At 47.3% G+C, this 19,373-nt stretch overlaps 1 protein-coding gene across 1 annotated transcript in view; it reads left to right on the top strand.

Moving 5' to 3' along the window:
• The window catches only part of TFCP2 (transcription factor CP2), a 311,771-nt gene extending 294,934 nt beyond the window's left edge, over positions 1 to 16,837 (top strand). The window contains exon 16 of the mRNA XM_086965818.1: positions 14,224 to 16,837. Coding sequence (XP_086821944.1) covers positions 14,224 to 14,261 — 38 coding nt within the window. The 3' untranslated portion in view covers positions 14,262 to 16,837. The remainder of the gene's footprint in view (positions 1 to 14,223) is intronic.
• Positions 16,838 to 19,373: the final 2,536 nt, after the last annotated feature.

Below are 19,373 nucleotides of genomic sequence, written 5' to 3'. Positions count from 1 at the left end.
GAATATAATTCCAAAACCAAAAGGCTCAACAATCTTAGCAAGGGGTGCCTTATATATGTTAAACAGAGTGGGGCTCAAGCATGAGTTCTGTGGAAACCCATATTCAAACACATCTTACAGGAGGTGTAGGGGCCCAGAGTGATAGTTTGGGATCTATCAACCTAGAAGTTATGAAGCCATTTGAGCACAGTCCTTCAAATGTCAATCTCATGCAGCCTCTTCAATAGTCTAGAATGAGAGACCGGATTAAAAGCTGAAGAGAGATCCAACAGCACTAGTGTGGAAGGGGTTCCTACGCCCAGAGCGAGTTTCAGAGAGTTGATAAATGCCAACAATGCTGTTTCAGTGTTATGGCCTGGTCTAAATCCGGACTGTGAAGAGTCCAGAATTTTATTATTTTCTAAATAAGCTGTTAGTTGGTTATTAATTAACCCTTCTAGCACTTTACCCAAAAGATGAAGCAATGATATGGGACGATAGTTAGGTAGGATGTTAGGGTCCAGGTTTGTTTTCGGTATAACCAACACTGCTTCCCAATCACAGGGAATAGTGCTCGTTTCCATTGTGAGGTTGAATATAGATTGAATCTCCAGAGCAAGATGTCTAGCTAGAGACTCCATCGTTTTGGGAGGGCAGATATCTGAAGGGGAGCCTGAATTAGCTGAAACCAGAGACCGGCAGGACCTCTTCCAGAGAGAATGGTTCAAACGTAATTATTTCGGGGGTCTCAACAGCTCCTGGTAGTCTGATTCTGTGCGGGGTATGCAGGTGTCAATGGTAGGTTTTATCCTGGAAAAAAAGTAGCTCAAGAGTCGCACAGGTCGGTTGGTGCACAGTCCTGAGGGCTGGTGAAATCATGAATAGTTTTAATGAGAACATTTGGTGCATCTCCTACCTGTTCAATTTGGTTGGAGATAAAAAGCTTACACGTGGATCTGTTATTACTATCGTATCTAGACAAAGCTTATTTCTAGGCTTCTTTGTCCTGCTGAATTTTGGTTCTGCACCATCTTCTTTCTAAGTTTTTACAAGCTGATTTCTCAGCTTTGAACTATGTAGTAAACCAAGGCACGTTAACCATTAATCAATAATTTGGTGTCTTAGACTGACTCAAAAGTTCACATGATGGAAATGTGATCAAATTATTAGACTCTGGACACAAAGTAGATGTAGGGTTGGAATAACTTCACTGTTCGAGGCATGTGGGCTGCTGAATTCATATCTGTGCATAGATCGCCGCCTAGTGTTGGGTCCGGATGATTGCACATTGTTGTCCTGGAAGAGTCTTCGAAGTATCACGAGATAGGTGGCTCCTCCCCTGGACTACAGTGCGCATGGGCATCCTCTCCATCCTCAGATTGTTTTTTTCCGCCATTGGGTTCGGATGTGATTTCCAACTCGGAGTTTGGAATTGATAAAAAACTTTTCTAAAAGGCCAAGAGGCCTTCGGGGTCGTCGGTATTGTTATTCGATCGGTGCTGACAACTTTATTTCTGTTGTTTTCTACTCAGAACGTCGAATCGGGCCGCATGGCCTTTTTGACACCAAGGGACCGATCGTCGATGGAACGAAGTCCATTCAAAAGATGCCTCAACTGTAACTCGAAATTTCCACACATAGATAAACACCCTGTGTGTAACAAGTGTTTATCTCCGGAGCACAATGAAGCCGACTGCTTAGCTTGTGCACAGTTTTTATCAAAGAAGACACTTCGGATTCGAAGAGCAGCGAGGCAGACGATGCAGAAGCCAGCGCCTGACCCGGAAAACATCTTTGAAGACGACGAAGAGGTCATCGAAGCTGAGGACTCAGACCAGCAGTCTGAGCAGGGGTCGGAACATGACTCCAACTACTACGTCGACGAAGAAGACGACATCGTCGAGGTAGGGGACGACGATCCAGGCATCGGAGCCGTCGAAGACGACTCCGGCGAGGACACGGGGCCAACCGTGAGTATTGAGCCCAGTACATTAACTGATACGCTTCCAGGGGCTCGGGTCGAGGCATCGCCGGAAGGCCTTAGCCAAGATCCTAACATCGATTCTATAGCCCCGCAATTCAGCCCAGCTAAGAATATAAGACAAGAGCCATCAGTGCACCATTACCATTCCTTGGTAATATCAAAACCGAAAGTAAAGGAAGCTAAACCGAAACTGATAGACTTTACAGTCTTCGGACCGAAAGGTGTGGATCCATTGGCGTCGACCAAACACAAAATGGTTGTCGAGCCGAGAGCAAGTACACCCAGGGACATGCCTAAGCTAAAGTCCGTCGAACCGACGAGATCGATGTCGACACCAGACAACACAAACAAAGCACTCCAGCAAAAGATGGTTGTCGAACCGAAACAGAAAGTCGACAAGCCAAAGACGGTGCAAACAAAGACACTCGAGCCGAAGGCAAGGATCGAAGCGAAGGGTTCGGTCGAGCCGAGGCAGCAAAACATCGCTCCGAAGCACCAAGCTCCGAAGACGACACAAGGCCAAAAAGTGGTTATCGAACAAACAAGCACAGTCGGGTCGATAACAATTACGGCACCGAAGAAGTTCATACAGCCTAAAAAGACTGTTGATGCACAAAAGTCCCTCGGACCGATAAAATTTGGGCCTCCAACACACATGAAGCCAAGAACGGTCGAACCGACAACGGAAATCGAACCGACACAAACAAAAAGGGCAATAACGGGGAGCAGAGCTCAAGCACCTGAAGAGCAAGAGCCCTCGACAGAGGAGCAGTCAAAACTGTATGTTGACCCCGATACTGGCAGAGTTACCCTATTAAAAAGGAAAATCAGACCAGACACTTATGCAGAGACCTATAAAATACCACTAAAAAAGAAAAGAGACATCTCCAACTCTCTTTGAGCCCATCAGGCCACATGTGCAAGAGACTTATACATGCTCTCCCACACGCACAGATGAGGATGTGGAATATGAGGATAATGAACTGTACAATTATCCTGTGGACAATGACCAGGACAACCAAAATCAACCATGGCCTGACCCTGTAGATCCTGGAGACTCTCAGCCCATTCAAGACAATACTGCATACCCTGTTAAAACTTCGCCTACAGAGGACACAGCTGCTTTCAATGCATTGATAGAAAGAGCAGCATACAACCACCACATGGAAATGCATGCAGACCCCATTGAGGAAGACTTCCTCTTTGACACTTTCAACACTTCTGAAAGATCAGTCAAAACATTGGCAATGGTAAAGGGGGTGCTTAAACACGCAGGGGACATATTTAAGGAAACAACCAGGGCACAAGTCATTAACCCCAGAATAGAGAAGAAATATAGGCCAGCGCCAGTGGACCCTACATACATTAAGGGACAGCTGCCTTTAGACGATTTGGTAGTATCCAATGCACGTAAATGTGCTAATTCTCAGACTACTGGAGAGGCTCCACCTCCAGACAAGGAGTCTAAAATTTTGGAGGCTTCAGGCAAAAACATATGGAGAATTTCAAACACACAAGCCCTGTTAGCCAGGTATAACAGGGCCCACTACGACACACTAGAGCAAATTCTCCAGCATCTACCTGACCTTTATAAGGAACAGGCAGAGTTCCTAATCCAAGAGGGAAAGCGAATATCTAACGCCTCCATCAAGTGTGCGCTGGATGCGGCAGGCATAGCAGCCAGGGCTATCAATACCAGTGTCATGCTTAGGCGACATGCTTGGCTCCGCATATCTGGGTTTAAAAATGAGGTTCAGAGCACTTTACTCAATCAACCTGTGAACCCTGATTATTTGTTTGGCCCTAATGTGGACACAATATTAGACAAAATGAAGAAGGATACCGAGACAGGCAAGTCTATGGGAGCCTTGCAGTCACAACAATACAGAGGCGGCTCCTTTCATCGCTCCGGCAACAGAGGAGCTGCAAGAGGAGGCTCAACACAGCAAACCTCATACAACAAGGGAACACACAAAACACCTACAACAAAAACAGTAGAGGTGGATATCATGGCAATAACAGCAAGGGTAGAGGACGAGGGAATAACACTACCAGATCCTCTACCAATACCAAACAGTGACTTCTTGTCACTACCCCCAGACCATGTAACACCGGTCGGGGGAAGATTACAGCAGTTCCTGCAAGTCTGGGAAAACATAACTACAGACAGGTGGGTGAGGCAAATTATCCAGCATGGCTATTGCCTAGAATTAACCTCCACACCACCCAACATACCTCCAAGACACCGTCTTATGTCCGCAGAACACCTACACTTATTGCAGCAAGAAGTCATCAGCATGCTACAAAAAGGGGCCATAGAACTAGTACCCTTAGAACACCAGGGTACAGGGGTGGACTCACTGTACTTCCTAATCCCCAAGAAGGACGGGTCTCAGGCCAATTTTGGACCTCAGGCCCCTAAACCAATACATTTTATCAGAGCATTTCCACATGCTCACTCTACAGCAGGTATTGCCACTGTTGCGTCAAGGAGACTTCCTAGCAATACTAGACCTCAAGACGCATGTTTCTATATACCAGTACACCCAGCACACAGGAAATGCTCCGGTTTACAATACAAAATCAGCACTACCAATTCAAAGTCCTTCCTTTCGGGGTGACAACAGCCCCAAGAGTATTCACCAAGTGCCTAGCGATAGTAGCTGCACATCTGAGAAGACAGCATATTCATGTCTATCCATATCTGGACGACTGGCTAATACAAGCACAATCAGCCCAGCAATGTGCCTGCCACATGTCACACACTATTAACCTCCTGCACAATTTAGGTTTCTCGCTGAACTACCCAAAGTCCCATCTTCAGCCTGCCCACGTACAACAGTACCTGGGAGCGACTATAGAAACTCTGGCAGGGAAAGCACAGCCAAATTCTGTCAGAATAAACAGCATTCAGATGCTAATCCAAAGGTTCAGGCCCCAACAATCTCTCCCAGCCCATGTCCTCCACCACACAGTGCAGGGCCACGCAACAGAAGAAAATGCACATCAACCTACTGGAGCTGATGGCAATTTTTATGGCAATGAAAGCTTTCAAAGTACATCTGTGCAACAAGACCGTGTTGATCCGGACGGACATCATGACTGCGATTTACTACATACAGAAACAGGGAGGAACACACTCTCCACAGCTGTCACATCTAGCTCAGAGCATGTGGAAGTGGGCCATTCAAAGAAACATTTTTCTCAAGGCGGAACACCTCCCAGGCAAGGACAATCAAATAGCGGATCTGCTCAGCAGACACAGCCAACAGGTGCACGAGTGGGAGATTCACCCACAGTGCTTCAACCATACTTCCAACAGTGGGGACAACCAGAGATAGACCTGTTCGCAACAAAACGCAAAATGCTGGTACTTCGCAGCAAGGTTCCCACACCGGCAGTCTCAGGGCAATGCGATATGGATGAACTGGTCAGGCAAATTTGCCTACGCTTTCCCACCTGCACCGTTGATATCGCTAGTGGCACGCAAACTGCACCAGCACTCCATGACGCTAATACTGGTTGCTCCAACATGGGCGAGGCAACCGTGGTACACCACGTTCCTAGAACTTTCCGTGGTGCTTCATCAAAGACTAAAACTAACACCCAGTCTCTTAACGCAGAGCCATGGAGACATTCAGCACCCAGATCCGCAGCAGCTGAACCTTGCAATCTGGCTCCTGAAGTCATAGTTTGGCTACCTAAACTTACCTCCTGACTGCATGAACATTATCAAAGAGGCAAGAAGACCTACCACAAGAGCATGCTATGTGGCAAAGTGGAAACGTTTTGTCATTTATTGTAACAACAATGACATAAACCCACTAGACGCATCAACTCAAAATATCATATGCTATCTTTTGCACCTACACCGCTGCAATCTAGCCTATACATCCATAAGGATACACTTAGCTGCCATAGCAGCTTACCTTCAGAACAGGCAACACCTTCCGCTATTCAGAGTGCCTGCAATTAAAGCATTCATGGAGGGGCTCAAACGAGTGATCCCCCATCCCCCCCAAGACACCCACCTTCACCTGTCTGGAACCTAAATGTTGTTTTAACCAGACTAATGGGACCACCTTTTGAACCTTTACACTTGTGTGAAATACAATTTTTTTTTTTTTGAAAATCTTTATTAACATGAAGGCAGAAATATATCCACAATATCACACTCAGAGGTCAATATCACATTTCTTGCAGTTACTGTCAAGCGGAACGGGTAGATAAATCACATTCTGGTATGGTGCAAGTATTGACCTAACAGAGACACGGATGGGTGCCTCTAGTGACCATTCAGTGCAGTTTGTGGATCACAACATAAGTAACCCATTATTCACTCTGTGACCTGTCGACCTTCAGTACGTTTTACTGTTTCTACTAAATACTAACTAAGAGACAAGAAAACCCAACTAATGTCATCACTTATCAGTAGGTATCATCTGCACAAGTCCAGTCATTAGCCACTACACAGGACTGAAATGTGGTCAATGGTATAGCTGCATTCATGCGCCACCCCGGCATTAACAGGAGCCCTTCACCTAGGCCCGCCCCCCTTATTCCTCCTCCTCCTCTGAGTCCAAGTCTTCGTCTTCCGGTAAAGGTGCACATGGTTCTCCCCTGCAGATGTTCCAGGGTGCCCAAACCTTGTTCCATTTACGGGGGCAAGCCCGTAGCACGTAAACCGCCCTTTCCTTCACCATCAGAAAATCCATATTCCTGATCCACCTAGCCGCCGTAGGCCGTTCTGGGGCGCCCCATTTTTGTGCAATGTCTCGCTTGGCCACTGTCACGGCCAGCGTGGCCCATATCAGTCCATATCTGTCCAGGTCATTAGGGTCCCAAATGTTCAATAGGCACTTACGGGGTTCAGGCAGGACTGAAAGTTTAAGGGCCTGGGAGACAGTGCGTATAATTTGCTTCCAAAATTCTTGGATCCGGGGGCATTCCCACAATGTGTGGAACAAAGTCCCCTCCTCTCCGCAACCTCTGAGGCAGAAGGGGTGTGGAGCCCTCTGAATTCTGTGAATTAGTGTTCTGGTGTAGTAAGTGCGATGTAGAATCTTGAGTTGCACTAACCTGAATCTAGCTGAGATGCCTACTTCCCTCGGTGAGGCAAGTGCCTCGTTCCATTCTGATTCATCCACTTCTCCTATTTCCCCAACCATTTCTCTCTAAGTTTTTGTGTGGGGTCTTCCAGGTTGTTAACCAGCTTTTTATATGTGAGAGAGGTTGCCTTCTGTTCCATAAAATCCGTCAGCAGTCTGTCTTCTAGTGGTGATGACTCTGGTATTGTGGTGTTAGGCGGGATCGCTTGTAGCAGTGCATGACGTATCTGCACATATCTAAATGTTTCAGTGGGGCCCAGACAATATTGTTGCTGGAGCTGTGGAAACGCAATTACCGCGCCTTTGTCCCAAAGGTCCCCTACCGTGGAAATTCCTATGCAATCCCATTGTGCGAACCCCTTGCATGCCCTTAAGTTTCCCAGTGATTTCGTGTCCCACAACGGTGTCATCTTGGTAATTTTCCCCTTCCAACCCAGCCGAGTTTGTGCTGCATGCCACAAGGCCGCCGTATGACGGGTCGGTCCGAGCAGGTTTTTGACTTGTGACAAATTATACAACACGGAGAGCATACCGTCCGTCCCCAACTGCGACCAATCCGCCTTGTACGCTGGGTCTCCTCGTGGGACGTGGATCCATTGATTAATTATCTTAAGTTGGGACGCCCAATAGTACAATGAATATTGGGTAGCGCGATCCCCCCTTCATACCAACTTTTCACTAATTTATCATGTGCTATTCGAGCCGGACCATTGTTCCACAGTAGGTTGGAGACCAGTGCCGCGACCTGTTTGAAGTAACGCGGTGAAACCATGTAAGGGGTATTTTCCAGCACATAGAGAAATCTGGGGAGAGCCATCATTTTATATAATGCCGCCCGCCCAAGGAGGGTCAGTGGCAAGGTCGCCCAATGTTTAACGTCCGCACGTAGGCGAACCATGGGTGGCATTACATTTTCGGCATAGAAGTCCGCGGCATTATTCGTGATGAAAATACCCAGGTATTAAAGGAGGTGGTCGCCAATGTCAGGGGGCAGTCGTCTTGTAACAGTGGTGCCGGGCCATTAAGCACGTATACTATCGACTTAGACCAATTCAGGGTGTACCCTGACGATTTCCCGTGCTCATCACAGAGACGCAACAGGGCAGGGATCCCGTCGTTAGGGTCAACCATGTAAATAAGCATATCATCTGCATACAGGGAGATCTTATCCTCCCAGCCCTCCTCCCAAGTGATGCTCCCGAACAGTGGCGTTGCTCTGAGCAGGATGGCCAGTGGTTCTAGCACCAGTGCAAAGAGTAGGGGCGACAACGGGCACCCTTGTCTAGTCCCGCGTCCCAATGGGAACGTTGGCGAAATGTGACCGTTCGCAACCACCTGTGCCACCGGTGACGTGTATAGTAACCGCACCCAGGCAATATATTTTGGCCCAAAGCCCATACGAGCAAGGACTGCAAACAGATATTCCCATTCTACTAAGTCGAATGCCATTTTGGCGTCAAGGGATAGGATCACTGCTTGTTCGGAAAGGAGATGTGCACGTGCCAGCACCCCATGGACCCTCCTGAGATTCAGTGCTGTACTCCTGTGGGGCATGAATCCCGACTGATTGGGGTGTATCAAAGTGTGTAGGTGCTGAGTCAAACGATTGGCCAGGAGTTTCGCCAGGATCAACGTTGAGCAAGGAAATGGGTCGGTATGAGGTACATGCAGTCAGTGGCTTATTCAGTTTAGGAATGGCTACGATTGTGGCCGTGCGCTGGTCGAGCGGGAGTTCCGCCCGCTCCACACTCTCAGCATACATATTTAGCAGGGGTTTACTCAGTACAGAAGCCGTTGCCTTATACCATTCTATGGGTAGCCCGTTGGGCCCCAGTGCCTTGCCGGATTGCCACGCTTGTATAGCCAATTGGATTTAGTCTTCCGTCAGGTCAATTTCTAGTTCTTGCTGTGCTTCTTGCGTAAGCACGGGGATAGCAATGTGTTCGAGTGAAGCCGCCGCCTCCTGTGCAGTGACGGTCCGCACCGGGGTGTATATCTCCTGATAGTGACGCGCCAAGGTGCGCACTATCTGTTCAGGGTGTGTCTGTAGCTGCCCATCATGCGTGTAAAGTCTTTGTATTCCTCTTTGACTGCCTCCCCTTCTGTCTAACCAAGCCAGCATCCTCCCAGCTTTGTCACCCACGTCATATATTCTATGTGCGGTGTTTGCCAGATGCCCCCTGACAGTCGTTGTGAGGTGAGCCTGGTGTTGCTGCTGTCGAAGCTGCAGTAAGTGTGATGTTTCTGGGGTGGGGTCTGACATGTGAGTGTTAGCGTTGTGAAGTGCCAGTTCTAATTCTGCGAGTTCACGTCTGGAATCCCGTTTATGCCCTGTTATCGCCGCTATAGCTGCGCCGCGTAGGACTGTTTTGTACGCCTCCCAAAGCACCGAGGGTGAGGACACTGTCCCTTCATTTTTGGTAAAGTAGTGTGTTGTCGCTAGTTTGAGTTTCTTTCTGATCCCAGGGACTTTTAAATAGTTGGGGTATATCGGATATAATCTAGCGCGCTTCCTTTCTTTGGTAGTAAGGAGTGACACTGGGGAATGATCAGATATGCCTCTGGGCAGAATTTCCATTTTGTCCACCGACCCCAGTCCCACCCCTAAAAATAAAAAATAGTCTATACGTGAAAGGCTGTTATGTGCAGCGGAGTAATATGTGTACTGGGTCGCTGTCGGGTTTAACTGACGCCACACATCCGTGAGGCCCATTGCGTCCAGAAAACCAGGAAGCGTGGCAGTCCCCCTCGGGCGGTCTCGTATGGGAAAGGTGTCTAGTGAGGGGTCCGCTATTGCATTGAAATCCCCCCCAATGATCATATCACCCTCTGGGAGGTCAAGGAGAAACTGCTCAAGTGCCGGCAATGCCGTAGATTGGAGTGCCGGGGGGATGTACACGGATATCACACTGAGGGGTCTTCCCTCCCATTGGCTATGTAGCGCAGCAAAGCGACCCTGATCGTCTGTTTTGCGGCATTCTACCATGAAAGACGAGTTCTTTTTCAGGAGTATCCCAGTGCCCCTAGAGCCCGTAGTGAATTCTGCATGTACTGCCATGGCATACCCACGTCTGTCAAGTGCTTTACATGTACTCCCTGCCAGGTGTGTTTCTTGAAGCATCACTAAGTCAGGCCCATGGCATTTAATGGCCTGCATGACCAAACCTCTTTTAATCTTGTCCCCCAGGCCTCTAACGTTCCATGTGAGCAGTCGCAGAGGGGGCACTACCGCAGCCCCTGCAGGGGCGCCCTCAGCGGGTGCATCGTGTATCTGCTGGGTCATTAGGGCGCGTGAGCGGTGTTACTGATGATTGGCAGTGGGGTGTAACGCATACGCAGCGTCGTGTGCTAGGGTACCAGAACTGTGTGGCATTTGATAGGACCATGTACCATAGGAAGTTAGTGATGACTGAAAACAAGAACATTAACATTCCAACTCCCCCCACCCCCTCCCTGCTCCCCTGCGCCACGGACTGATTCCTGCCCGCATCCCCAACTTGGCAGAGTGCTTAATCCCATCCCCAACTATCTTACTTGCTCGTGGGGTTGGTGATCCCCCCCACAGGCACCGGCCAATGCCCACCCTACTCAGCTCCATCAGCTTCAGGTTCCCAAATGCTGCAATTGTATTGTCCCACATACAGCGTACTAATCCAATCCGAACCGGCTGTCCTGAGTCAAGTGGGTCCCTTTCAAGATCAGATTCCAGACCTGCAGCGTCTTCTCTGCGCAAAGGACTACTGGACGACTGCTCCGCTGGCCTGCCGTTGCGATGGTTCTGGCGTTCTCTGTGTGGGCGCTGGGGCTGTCCCACCTGTCTCCATCCGTCAAGCCATTCCCGTGCCACCTCCGGCGTATCAAAGAACCACGTTTTCCCATCGGCAACAATCCGCAATTTGGCGGGGAACAACATCGAGTATGGTAGGCCCCTGTCCCGAAGCGTCTTTTTTATCTCAGTGAATGACTTCCGGCGCCTGGCCACCTCCGCCGTGTAGTCCGGAAAGAAGGCCAGAGTCGAGTTCTGGATCTTGACAGGTGGTGAGACCCTTGCCGCTTGCAGGATTGCGTCCCTGTCCCTAAAGTTAAAGAGTCTAGCCAGTACAGGTCGCGGTGTGGCTCCTGGCTTGGGTCTCCCGCCAGGTACCCGGTGCGCCCTTTCAACTGAGAAAAAGTGTGACAGGCCTTTAGGTTGCAGCTTAGTTTTTATGAGGTCCTCGACGTATAAATCCATTGCACCTTTTCCTTCCGTTTCCGGCAGGCCAAGGATGCGTACGTTATTTCTTCGGGAGCGCCCTTCTTGATCGTCAAGCTTTTCCTGTAGTTGCTTAGTGACTTTTTCCATTTGCTCCATCGCTATTCGCAGGTCTGAAGTGTCCTCAATGAGCGATTTTGTAACCACCTCTACCTGAGACACCCTTTCTGACATTTTCTTAAAGTCCGCCCGCAGCAGAGTAACTTCGGAAGAGATGGAGCCCACTGTTGTTTGCACCTCGGAGAGGGTCTTCATAATGTCCTCCAAAGTCACCTTTTTCGTCCCCTCTTTGTCCGGAGCTGCGCCTGTGGAGTTTCGCCCACCGACCTGAGAGTGCCCGTGTTGACTATAAGCAAATTTGTCGAGTTTGGCCTGCGTCGAGGCACTCCTAGTACCTTTGCCTGCCATGGCGCGGTGCTCGTGGACTTATAGCTTGCTCCTAGTGGTACCCTAGCACCACACGTCAATGAGCTGTGTGGTTCCTTTGTGGGTCAGGGGGAACGCAATCAGGTGAGTGCCGCACTGGTTCCAGGATCTTAGTCTGCTCCACACAGGGCCTGGGTTGGCTCTAGGCGGTGGCGGAGTCGCAGCCACCGCAACCGTTTCAATGTGCAGTGCGTCAATCCCGGTGCAGCCACTCCAGCCTCCCCTCCACGTTTCCAGTCCTGTAACTCCTCACCGGCGTGCACCTGAGCGGCCGGCCGCGTGGCCACCCCGCCTCTTCGTGTTCAATATACTGTGTCTTGTCTCGGTGCCCTGCGATCTCCGCGGCGTCGACCTCTTGATAAGGTTCACCCATCTTACTGGTGTTTAGACCCCCTCTATGCAGCAGGAGGGCACCCCACGGTTGCAGCGCTAGGATGTCACTGTTCATTTAATGGAAGCGCTTCCCGCCGGGATGTCCACCGCGATACTGTCCCCCGGCGTGCCCAGCGCCGTCAGGACGCTTCCCGGGGATGTTCTTCCCTTGTTGCAGACCACTGTGCCAGGTTCTAGGGGTGCAGTCCCGCCCCTCCGTTAGCCATGAGTGGGGCTTGGATATTATTGTCACTGCGGGAGGATGCCAGGGCCCCCGTTGCGATCGGTCTCACCTCGCAATGTGTGCGCTAGATAGTCTTTACTCTCAACATGGCGCACGACTGAGACTTGGGGGCACCTCCATCTGCGTGCACTGTAGACCTCGGTTCTAGGCAGCCGGCTCCGATGTGTCAGGTCTTCTTGCCCCCCCCCCCGGGGGCTCGCGCCAGCAGTGCGCAACTCCGGAGCAACCCTCGCTTCCGTTCTCTGAAGGGGTCGGCCGATGTCACCGCGCCAGTGCCGGACAGGATGCACTTCCGCCTGGGCTCGCCAGGCACGCAAGGTCGGTGCGGCCAGGCAGTCGTAGGCCACAGTGCGTCACTGCAGGATGGAGCAGTTCCCGGCTCCCGATCTCCGCCGGGACTGGATCAGGAAGCGTCGCTCGGGTCCCCGAGCCGATACCGCTACTTCGGGCGGGCGATGGTACGGATAAATGGTCGGATTGTACTGCGGGCCGGTATGCCGTGGGGAGCTCCCGCTTCAAGCTGCCGCCATGCTTGGCAGTTGGCCACGCCCCCTGAAATACAATTTTTAACACGGAAGGTGGCTTTTCTCGTAGAGATTACTTTGCTTAGAAGAGTTAGCGAGCTGCAAGCCCTAACTATTCAAGAGCCATTCTTCCAAATTCACGCAAATAGGGTCGTGCTTAGGACAAACCCTAAATTCATGCCAAAAGTGGTATCCCACTTCCACATCAATCAAACAATAGAACTACCAGTGTTCTTCCCAAATCCACAGTCAGTACCTGAAAGGGCTCTGCACACACTAGATGTTAAAAGGGCTCTCCTATAGTACATAGACAGGACAAAAGATTTCAGGAAGACAAAACAGTTGTTTGTTGCTTTTTCACCACAACACAAAGGCAACCCCATTTCTAAATCTGGGTTAGCCAGATGGATAGTTAAGTGCATTCAAATATGTTATCTTAAGGCAAAACGCACTTTAACAGTTCCCCCAAGAGCACATTCTACACGCAAAATGGGGGCATCCATGGCTTTCCTAGGAAACATTCCTCTAGAGGAAATATGTAAAGCAGCCACATGGACTACCATACATACTTGCACAAAACACTATTGTGTAGATGTACATTCCAAACAGCAAGCTGCTGTAGGACAGGCTGTTCTAAAAACTCTGTTTCAGACTGCTGCAGCTGGCACAGGTAGCCACCGCTAAGGGATAGACTGCTATACATTCTATGCACAGATATGAATTCAGCAGCCCACATGCCTCGAACGGAATATGCTACTTACCAGTATGCATCTGTTCTTGGCATGTAGGGCTGCTGACATTCATCTCGCCCATCCTCCTCCTCGGTGCCTGTCGCAGCTGTAGCATTCATTCATTCTAATTCTCACTTTCTTGCATGGACATCTCTTACTGTACAACACTCCATCTCTGCCACAATGGCTAAAAACAATCTGAGGATGGAGAGGATGCCCATGCGCACTGTAGTCCAGGGGAGGAGCCACCTATCTCGTGATACTTCGAAGACTCTTCCAGGACAACAATGTGCAATCATCCGGACCCAACACTAGGCGGCGATCTATGCACAGATATGAATGTCAGCAGCCCTACATGCCAAGAACAGATGCATACTGGTAAGTAGCATATTCCTTCTGATTTATAGTTCTTTTATCCCAGACTTTTTGTGATAAACCGTGTCATATGTTATATTAAAAGCTATGGTACACAAAGCGTAGGCGGTTTGACCTAAACAGTTCTTTGTAATTAAGCATCTCTATAGTTTACATTTTAGAAAAATACTGTATATTACGTTATCCTGGGTGTCATGACTACTAACTGTTTGTTTCTTTTGTTCACAGCTGAGACCAATGATAGCTATCACATCATCCTCAAATAGTTGAGTCGACGATGAACTCTGCTTTCAATTCCTTGCAATGAAGATTGATCACCTGTTCCAAAAAAGCCAGAGTGCAACTCGGGACTATAGGTTCAAGGGTGAAACCTTAAAAGAACAATCCTTTTTATTCTCGCGTTGGCTTGTTTGCCCAATGAAACACACGGTGGCTTCTCTGGCATGCAGGCTGAAACATGACATGCAACTTTAAATCTAGTAGCATCTCCATTTCTGCACAAAACAAACGTCCGGAATTTCACTGTCTTCTTGGGGGATGGATTCCCTTGCTAAAGCCAGAATGGTCCAGTTGTCACAGAATAGATGCTTGAGGTGTGCTTTTGATACTGAAACTTGTAAGAGATTTTTATAGACCTGCCTGGACTGCATCACAGAAACGTAACAGCTCCCCATTTTAACGTTATCCATAGTACTCATTCTCGGATTGAAATGACAAATGATTTCCCTCGCGACTGTCCTTTGAGTTTGAGGCTCAAAGGAAACCAAGGTACCTCGGTCCCTGTGTTTAGCACATGCTCCAGAGTTTTTCATTTTGTTTAGTTGTTTTCAATCCTCAAAGGCCTTCCAAAGCTACATTCTGCCCCATGTTTTTCCACTGTGTGTTTTATCAGTGTGAAGTTGAGGATGATTCTGTTAGCTAGACTCCTTTCTCTTGTGGCAAAGCCTAGTCCCTGCTCATGGAGCTTCCTCTTCCCACCCCTTTTTTTATCAAATATTTTTCTGTGTACCATTTTTGTACTCCTTTATGTTTTAAACATTAGTACCTGTACTTCTTTCTGTGTCCATACCTAGAGAGCGGCATCTGAAATCGGTGTGTGCCAGAGTATTAATTTTATTCAAATGTTTTTTATGCTAAGTTGTTTTTTTTATATACTCTTTCTGCTCCATATTTGTTTTATAGAAACCATATCTGTTCCACTGTCTGGGACATTTTATGTTCTTTGCCTAAAAACAAAATGTGACCGTATTTTTTTAATTCATTTTTCTTTCATTAAGGCTCCCATTGTAGTTCTACTTCTTGGGAGATAGTGAATAATTATATTTTGACGATGATGGTCTTTTAATTGGTTCAAATTAAGGGTGAGAGATGTAAGAAGTACCTGTTATTTCTTGATCATACGAAGACTTAATAAATCGAACATGCCAAAATGTATGTGCAATTGTTAGACACATGAGAGATTCTCAGTAAAACATAGAACAAAGGGAAACCTATGAAACTGGGCATGCAAGAGGTCTTACCATTCTTTTGGAAATGTAGAATCTCTGCTTTTTCAATTTGGCTGACTCAAATTGAGAGCTGTTGTTGCCTTTGAGATGCAAAGTGATTTTGTCCGTGATCTGCCATTCGGCCAAAAAACGCAGGGGTTCTAAAGTTCTAGACACACCGTTGTTAACTTTGAAAAAACAAATTGATATGAGTGAACTTTTGACAACACAGTGTGGTCCATTTAAATTAATTTGTTGAAGCAGGTTATTGGTGATTAAGTGTATGTATTTCCTTGGGCAAGTGTAGTCCATTACAAAGTAAGGCCAATATCCTTTATGAACTGATCCATAAATGATTTAATATGTTCTGGATCCTAAGTGAGGGGGCGCAATGCCATAGAGAATCCGATGGAGAGGGGATTAAAGGTTTGATTACACTTTCCCAATGAAGGAGTCGTATTGGGTCTGAAAAATCGGGTTGTGCCCACTGGTGGTACGAATTAGTATTTTTTCCTAGATATATACATTTTGGATTGTTGGTCTTCTTACCCAGTGCATCTGCATGGCTAGCGTTATTCTTCAGTGATCAAACATGCTTTGGTGGAAGTGATGTGATTCTTGAACTGCCATTTCCTCCAAGGTGAACCTTTCCACTGTACCACACCAATATCTGCAGCATCCTGTAAGGTGATATATAATCAGTGAAGCAACAGAGTAAGCTATTTGACAAATCTGGAGCAACCTCTTCTTTGCTTGCAGGTTTACTCAGGGGGCACAGTTGTGTATAAAATAAATCGGATATAGGGCATTTGAGTTATAATGTTGATGTATGTCTATTCTCTGTATATGTATATTGTACTTCTTTATTGCTCTGTTGATTGGCATTTTGTACCTCTTTCAATTTGTATTCTATACAGTATGTTTGGAGAAGTAGTCTTGTTGAGTAAACAGGGACACCCAAACACACATGGAAACACACTCTTAAAAGGTTTTTTATAAACATAAAGGTCAGATAATTCATATTTTGAATTTAGTACGTATACAATGTACCCAAGTGCATGTGTGTGTGGTCACCTGTTAGCAGCACACCCCTCTTTTTTTCCTTCAGCGTACTGAAGGGGCATTGCTGTGGGAGCGTAACCTTGTTAATATGGAAGGTTGCATTGTGTGTGTGCAGGATACAACAGGGCGAGGTACTAACCAGGCAACAGATTTCAAGTCTGTTTAGTTTGTTTTCATATTGCCTTGTAGTATGAGTGACAAGTGTAAATATCGTGAGCTAAATGTTTAATTTCTGATGAGATTTTGTTTGACTTACAACCGAAAAATAAAGACACACATTTTTCACATTGAGATAATCCAGTTTTTTATAGTAGGTTTTTTGTGTGTGCTAGTTGCCTGCTCTCACTTTGGCAGGGTTTCCTCACTTTGCCCTCACACATAATTCTTACCATCTCTCCAGTTACATTGGTGATGATGTTTGCCTATTGATTGGCTTAAGTTCATTGTTTTTTCAAAAATATAGTTGCAGTATTAAAAGGGGTACGTACCACATAAAGTGAAATATAAAGTAAGTATCCATATGGATTTTGGTCAGTCTGTAAAGGAACATATACTATTTGCATCATGATATTCTGTACACAAAATGGACTAATTCTAATCTGGGCTTTATTAGAAATGGTGAAATAGCCATGATTGGTAGATGAATCGTTGTGACCGTCTCATGTTCTGGGGAGAGGAATATTTTGTTGCCATTTTTGATTTTAAAGCTCTTGCCTCTCTCTGCTGCAAAACCATTAACCATGTAGTTCAAACTGTGTATCACTTGCGGTAAACAGTTTTCGATAGCTTCTGGCTTTCAAAATTCTGCATTTTCTCCCTACGGAACAATGTCTTACCATGCTGAAATTCACCAGAGGTCTACGAGAATCTTTTACAGAATTCCTCAAAGGGCCCCTTACCAAAGAAAAACCCTGGACTTCCCAGTGGGAAAGAAGCGGTTTACACTTGGGTAAGAATATTTGGTACCAGGTGCCATCACCGATTCAGCATTCTCTATTACGATGAATCAGAATTGCAGCTCTTCCCTTTTTAGGTACCTCCATTAAGCTGATGGGAGGTTTTGACAAGCCTGCATGTGAGTACCTCTTGATAAGAATGCTATACTTTTTTTTTCTTCAGAGTTTTATATAGCGTAAACTTGAGTCAAATGTATTGGGTGTCTGAGCACTTTACACAAGCACCAGTTGCTTACACAAGGACACATTAATTTTTGTCAGGCATGGGGACATTAAGTGATATGCCCTGAATCACAGGATGTTGAGCGTTATTGCCGAGACCCGAATCTAGTTCCCCAGATTTGAGATCAACCGTCCAAGCCGTTAGGCTACATCCTCTCCCCAATGTCACAAAAAAATGGATCCTCTCCCCAATGTCACAAAAAAAATGATCCTCTTGGACCAGTCGACCGATTCAAGCGTGGCTGTGTGGTACCAAAAAGCAGTGCCCCTCCCTTGTAACTCCAAGATAGCAAATAAGCCACTCTTCGATCAATGGTGGCGCTGTGAACCTCCAGTGCTTGGCTTTGACCTGTTTGGCGAGTATTCACCCAATTCCCACTAGTATCTGCTGTGCCTTGAGGCCGTCGCACCTGGGGTATACTCTCAAAAATCCTACATTGTGATCTTGCTCTATTGGGAAATCTATCACCTCCCCTAAAAAATGCTGTCCTAGTATTTATGTAGGAGGGGGTGTTCCCACACGGTATGTATCCAGTTCACAATTGGGGCTCTAAGTTTGGACCCTACCCATCTGCTATAACCTGTGGGGTGTAAAGTAAACCCTGTGCAAGAATTTAAATTGGATGAGGCTGATGCATGCTGGAATCACCAATTGCCTGACTGCCATTTTAGCTTCCACCCAATCTTCCACATCCTACTTTCCAGTGTTGGTGGCCATTGGTCTCTTAGGGCTGCCATGGTATGAGGCGTGTTATTCACAAGCATCCTGTACAACTGAGAAACGCCCCTGCCACCAATGAGCCCCATCTTGAGTTTAGGCTCCATGGGTTAGTAATCTAGAAGAGGATCGGATCCATTCCCCACGCGTTTCAGGGTGTGTCTCAGCTGTAGCTATTGGAAGAATGGTGATCAGTTTAGATCGTATTCTGAGATCAGTTGTTCAAACGAAAGTGTGTGCCATTGTGCCCACACATCCCCTAACTTTGAGATACCTATCTTATCCAATTTATGAAACCCTTGCGGGCGTGGAGTCCACACAAGCCAATTTACCCAACCACAGTGGTGTTTCCCTCATACTTTTCCTTTGCTCTGTGCCAGCACTCCCCAGGGATAGCTGTGACTGATGACATCCATGAGGGAATAGTTGTGCCATACAGCCAGGACTACAGGGCAGAATCTTGGAAATTAGCCACCTCTAGTCTAATGGTTGGGTCTCCCATGTCACCAAACACCCAGTCATTTATGAGAATCATCTGTGCGGCCCAGTAGTATAATTGTATGTCTACGGCCCCCAACTTCCCATCGAGTGCCAATTGAATACACTTCGTCCGCGCCACCCTTGGTTGGAAGTCACCCCCAATATAGCCGTTAATCTCGGATTGCAATCTACGGAACCGCTTAGGTGGTATTCTATATGGGTACGTTTGATGGGTACACAACAATTCAGAAAGCGAAATCAATTTAAATAGTGCAGTGCGACCCAGGAGATTGATGGGGAGGGAACTCCATTGTGACATGTCGCCCCTGACTTTGTGCTTGAGGAGTGCTATATTGTTCTCCCAGCAGGTTTCAGGGTCGGCTGATATCTGTATCTCCCAAGTACATTAACGGGTCCTGCACCTGATGGAGATCGAGGTGCTGGTATGAGTGA

Source organism: Lissotriton vulgaris, chromosome 1_1, assembly GCF_964263255.1.
Source record: "Lissotriton vulgaris chromosome 1_1, aLisVul1.2, whole genome shotgun sequence".
NCBI lineage: Eukaryota > Metazoa > Chordata > Amphibia > Caudata > Salamandridae > Lissotriton > Lissotriton vulgaris.
Note: the sequence above shows the minus strand (reverse complement) of the source record. Positions and strands in the feature narration are given on the sequence as shown.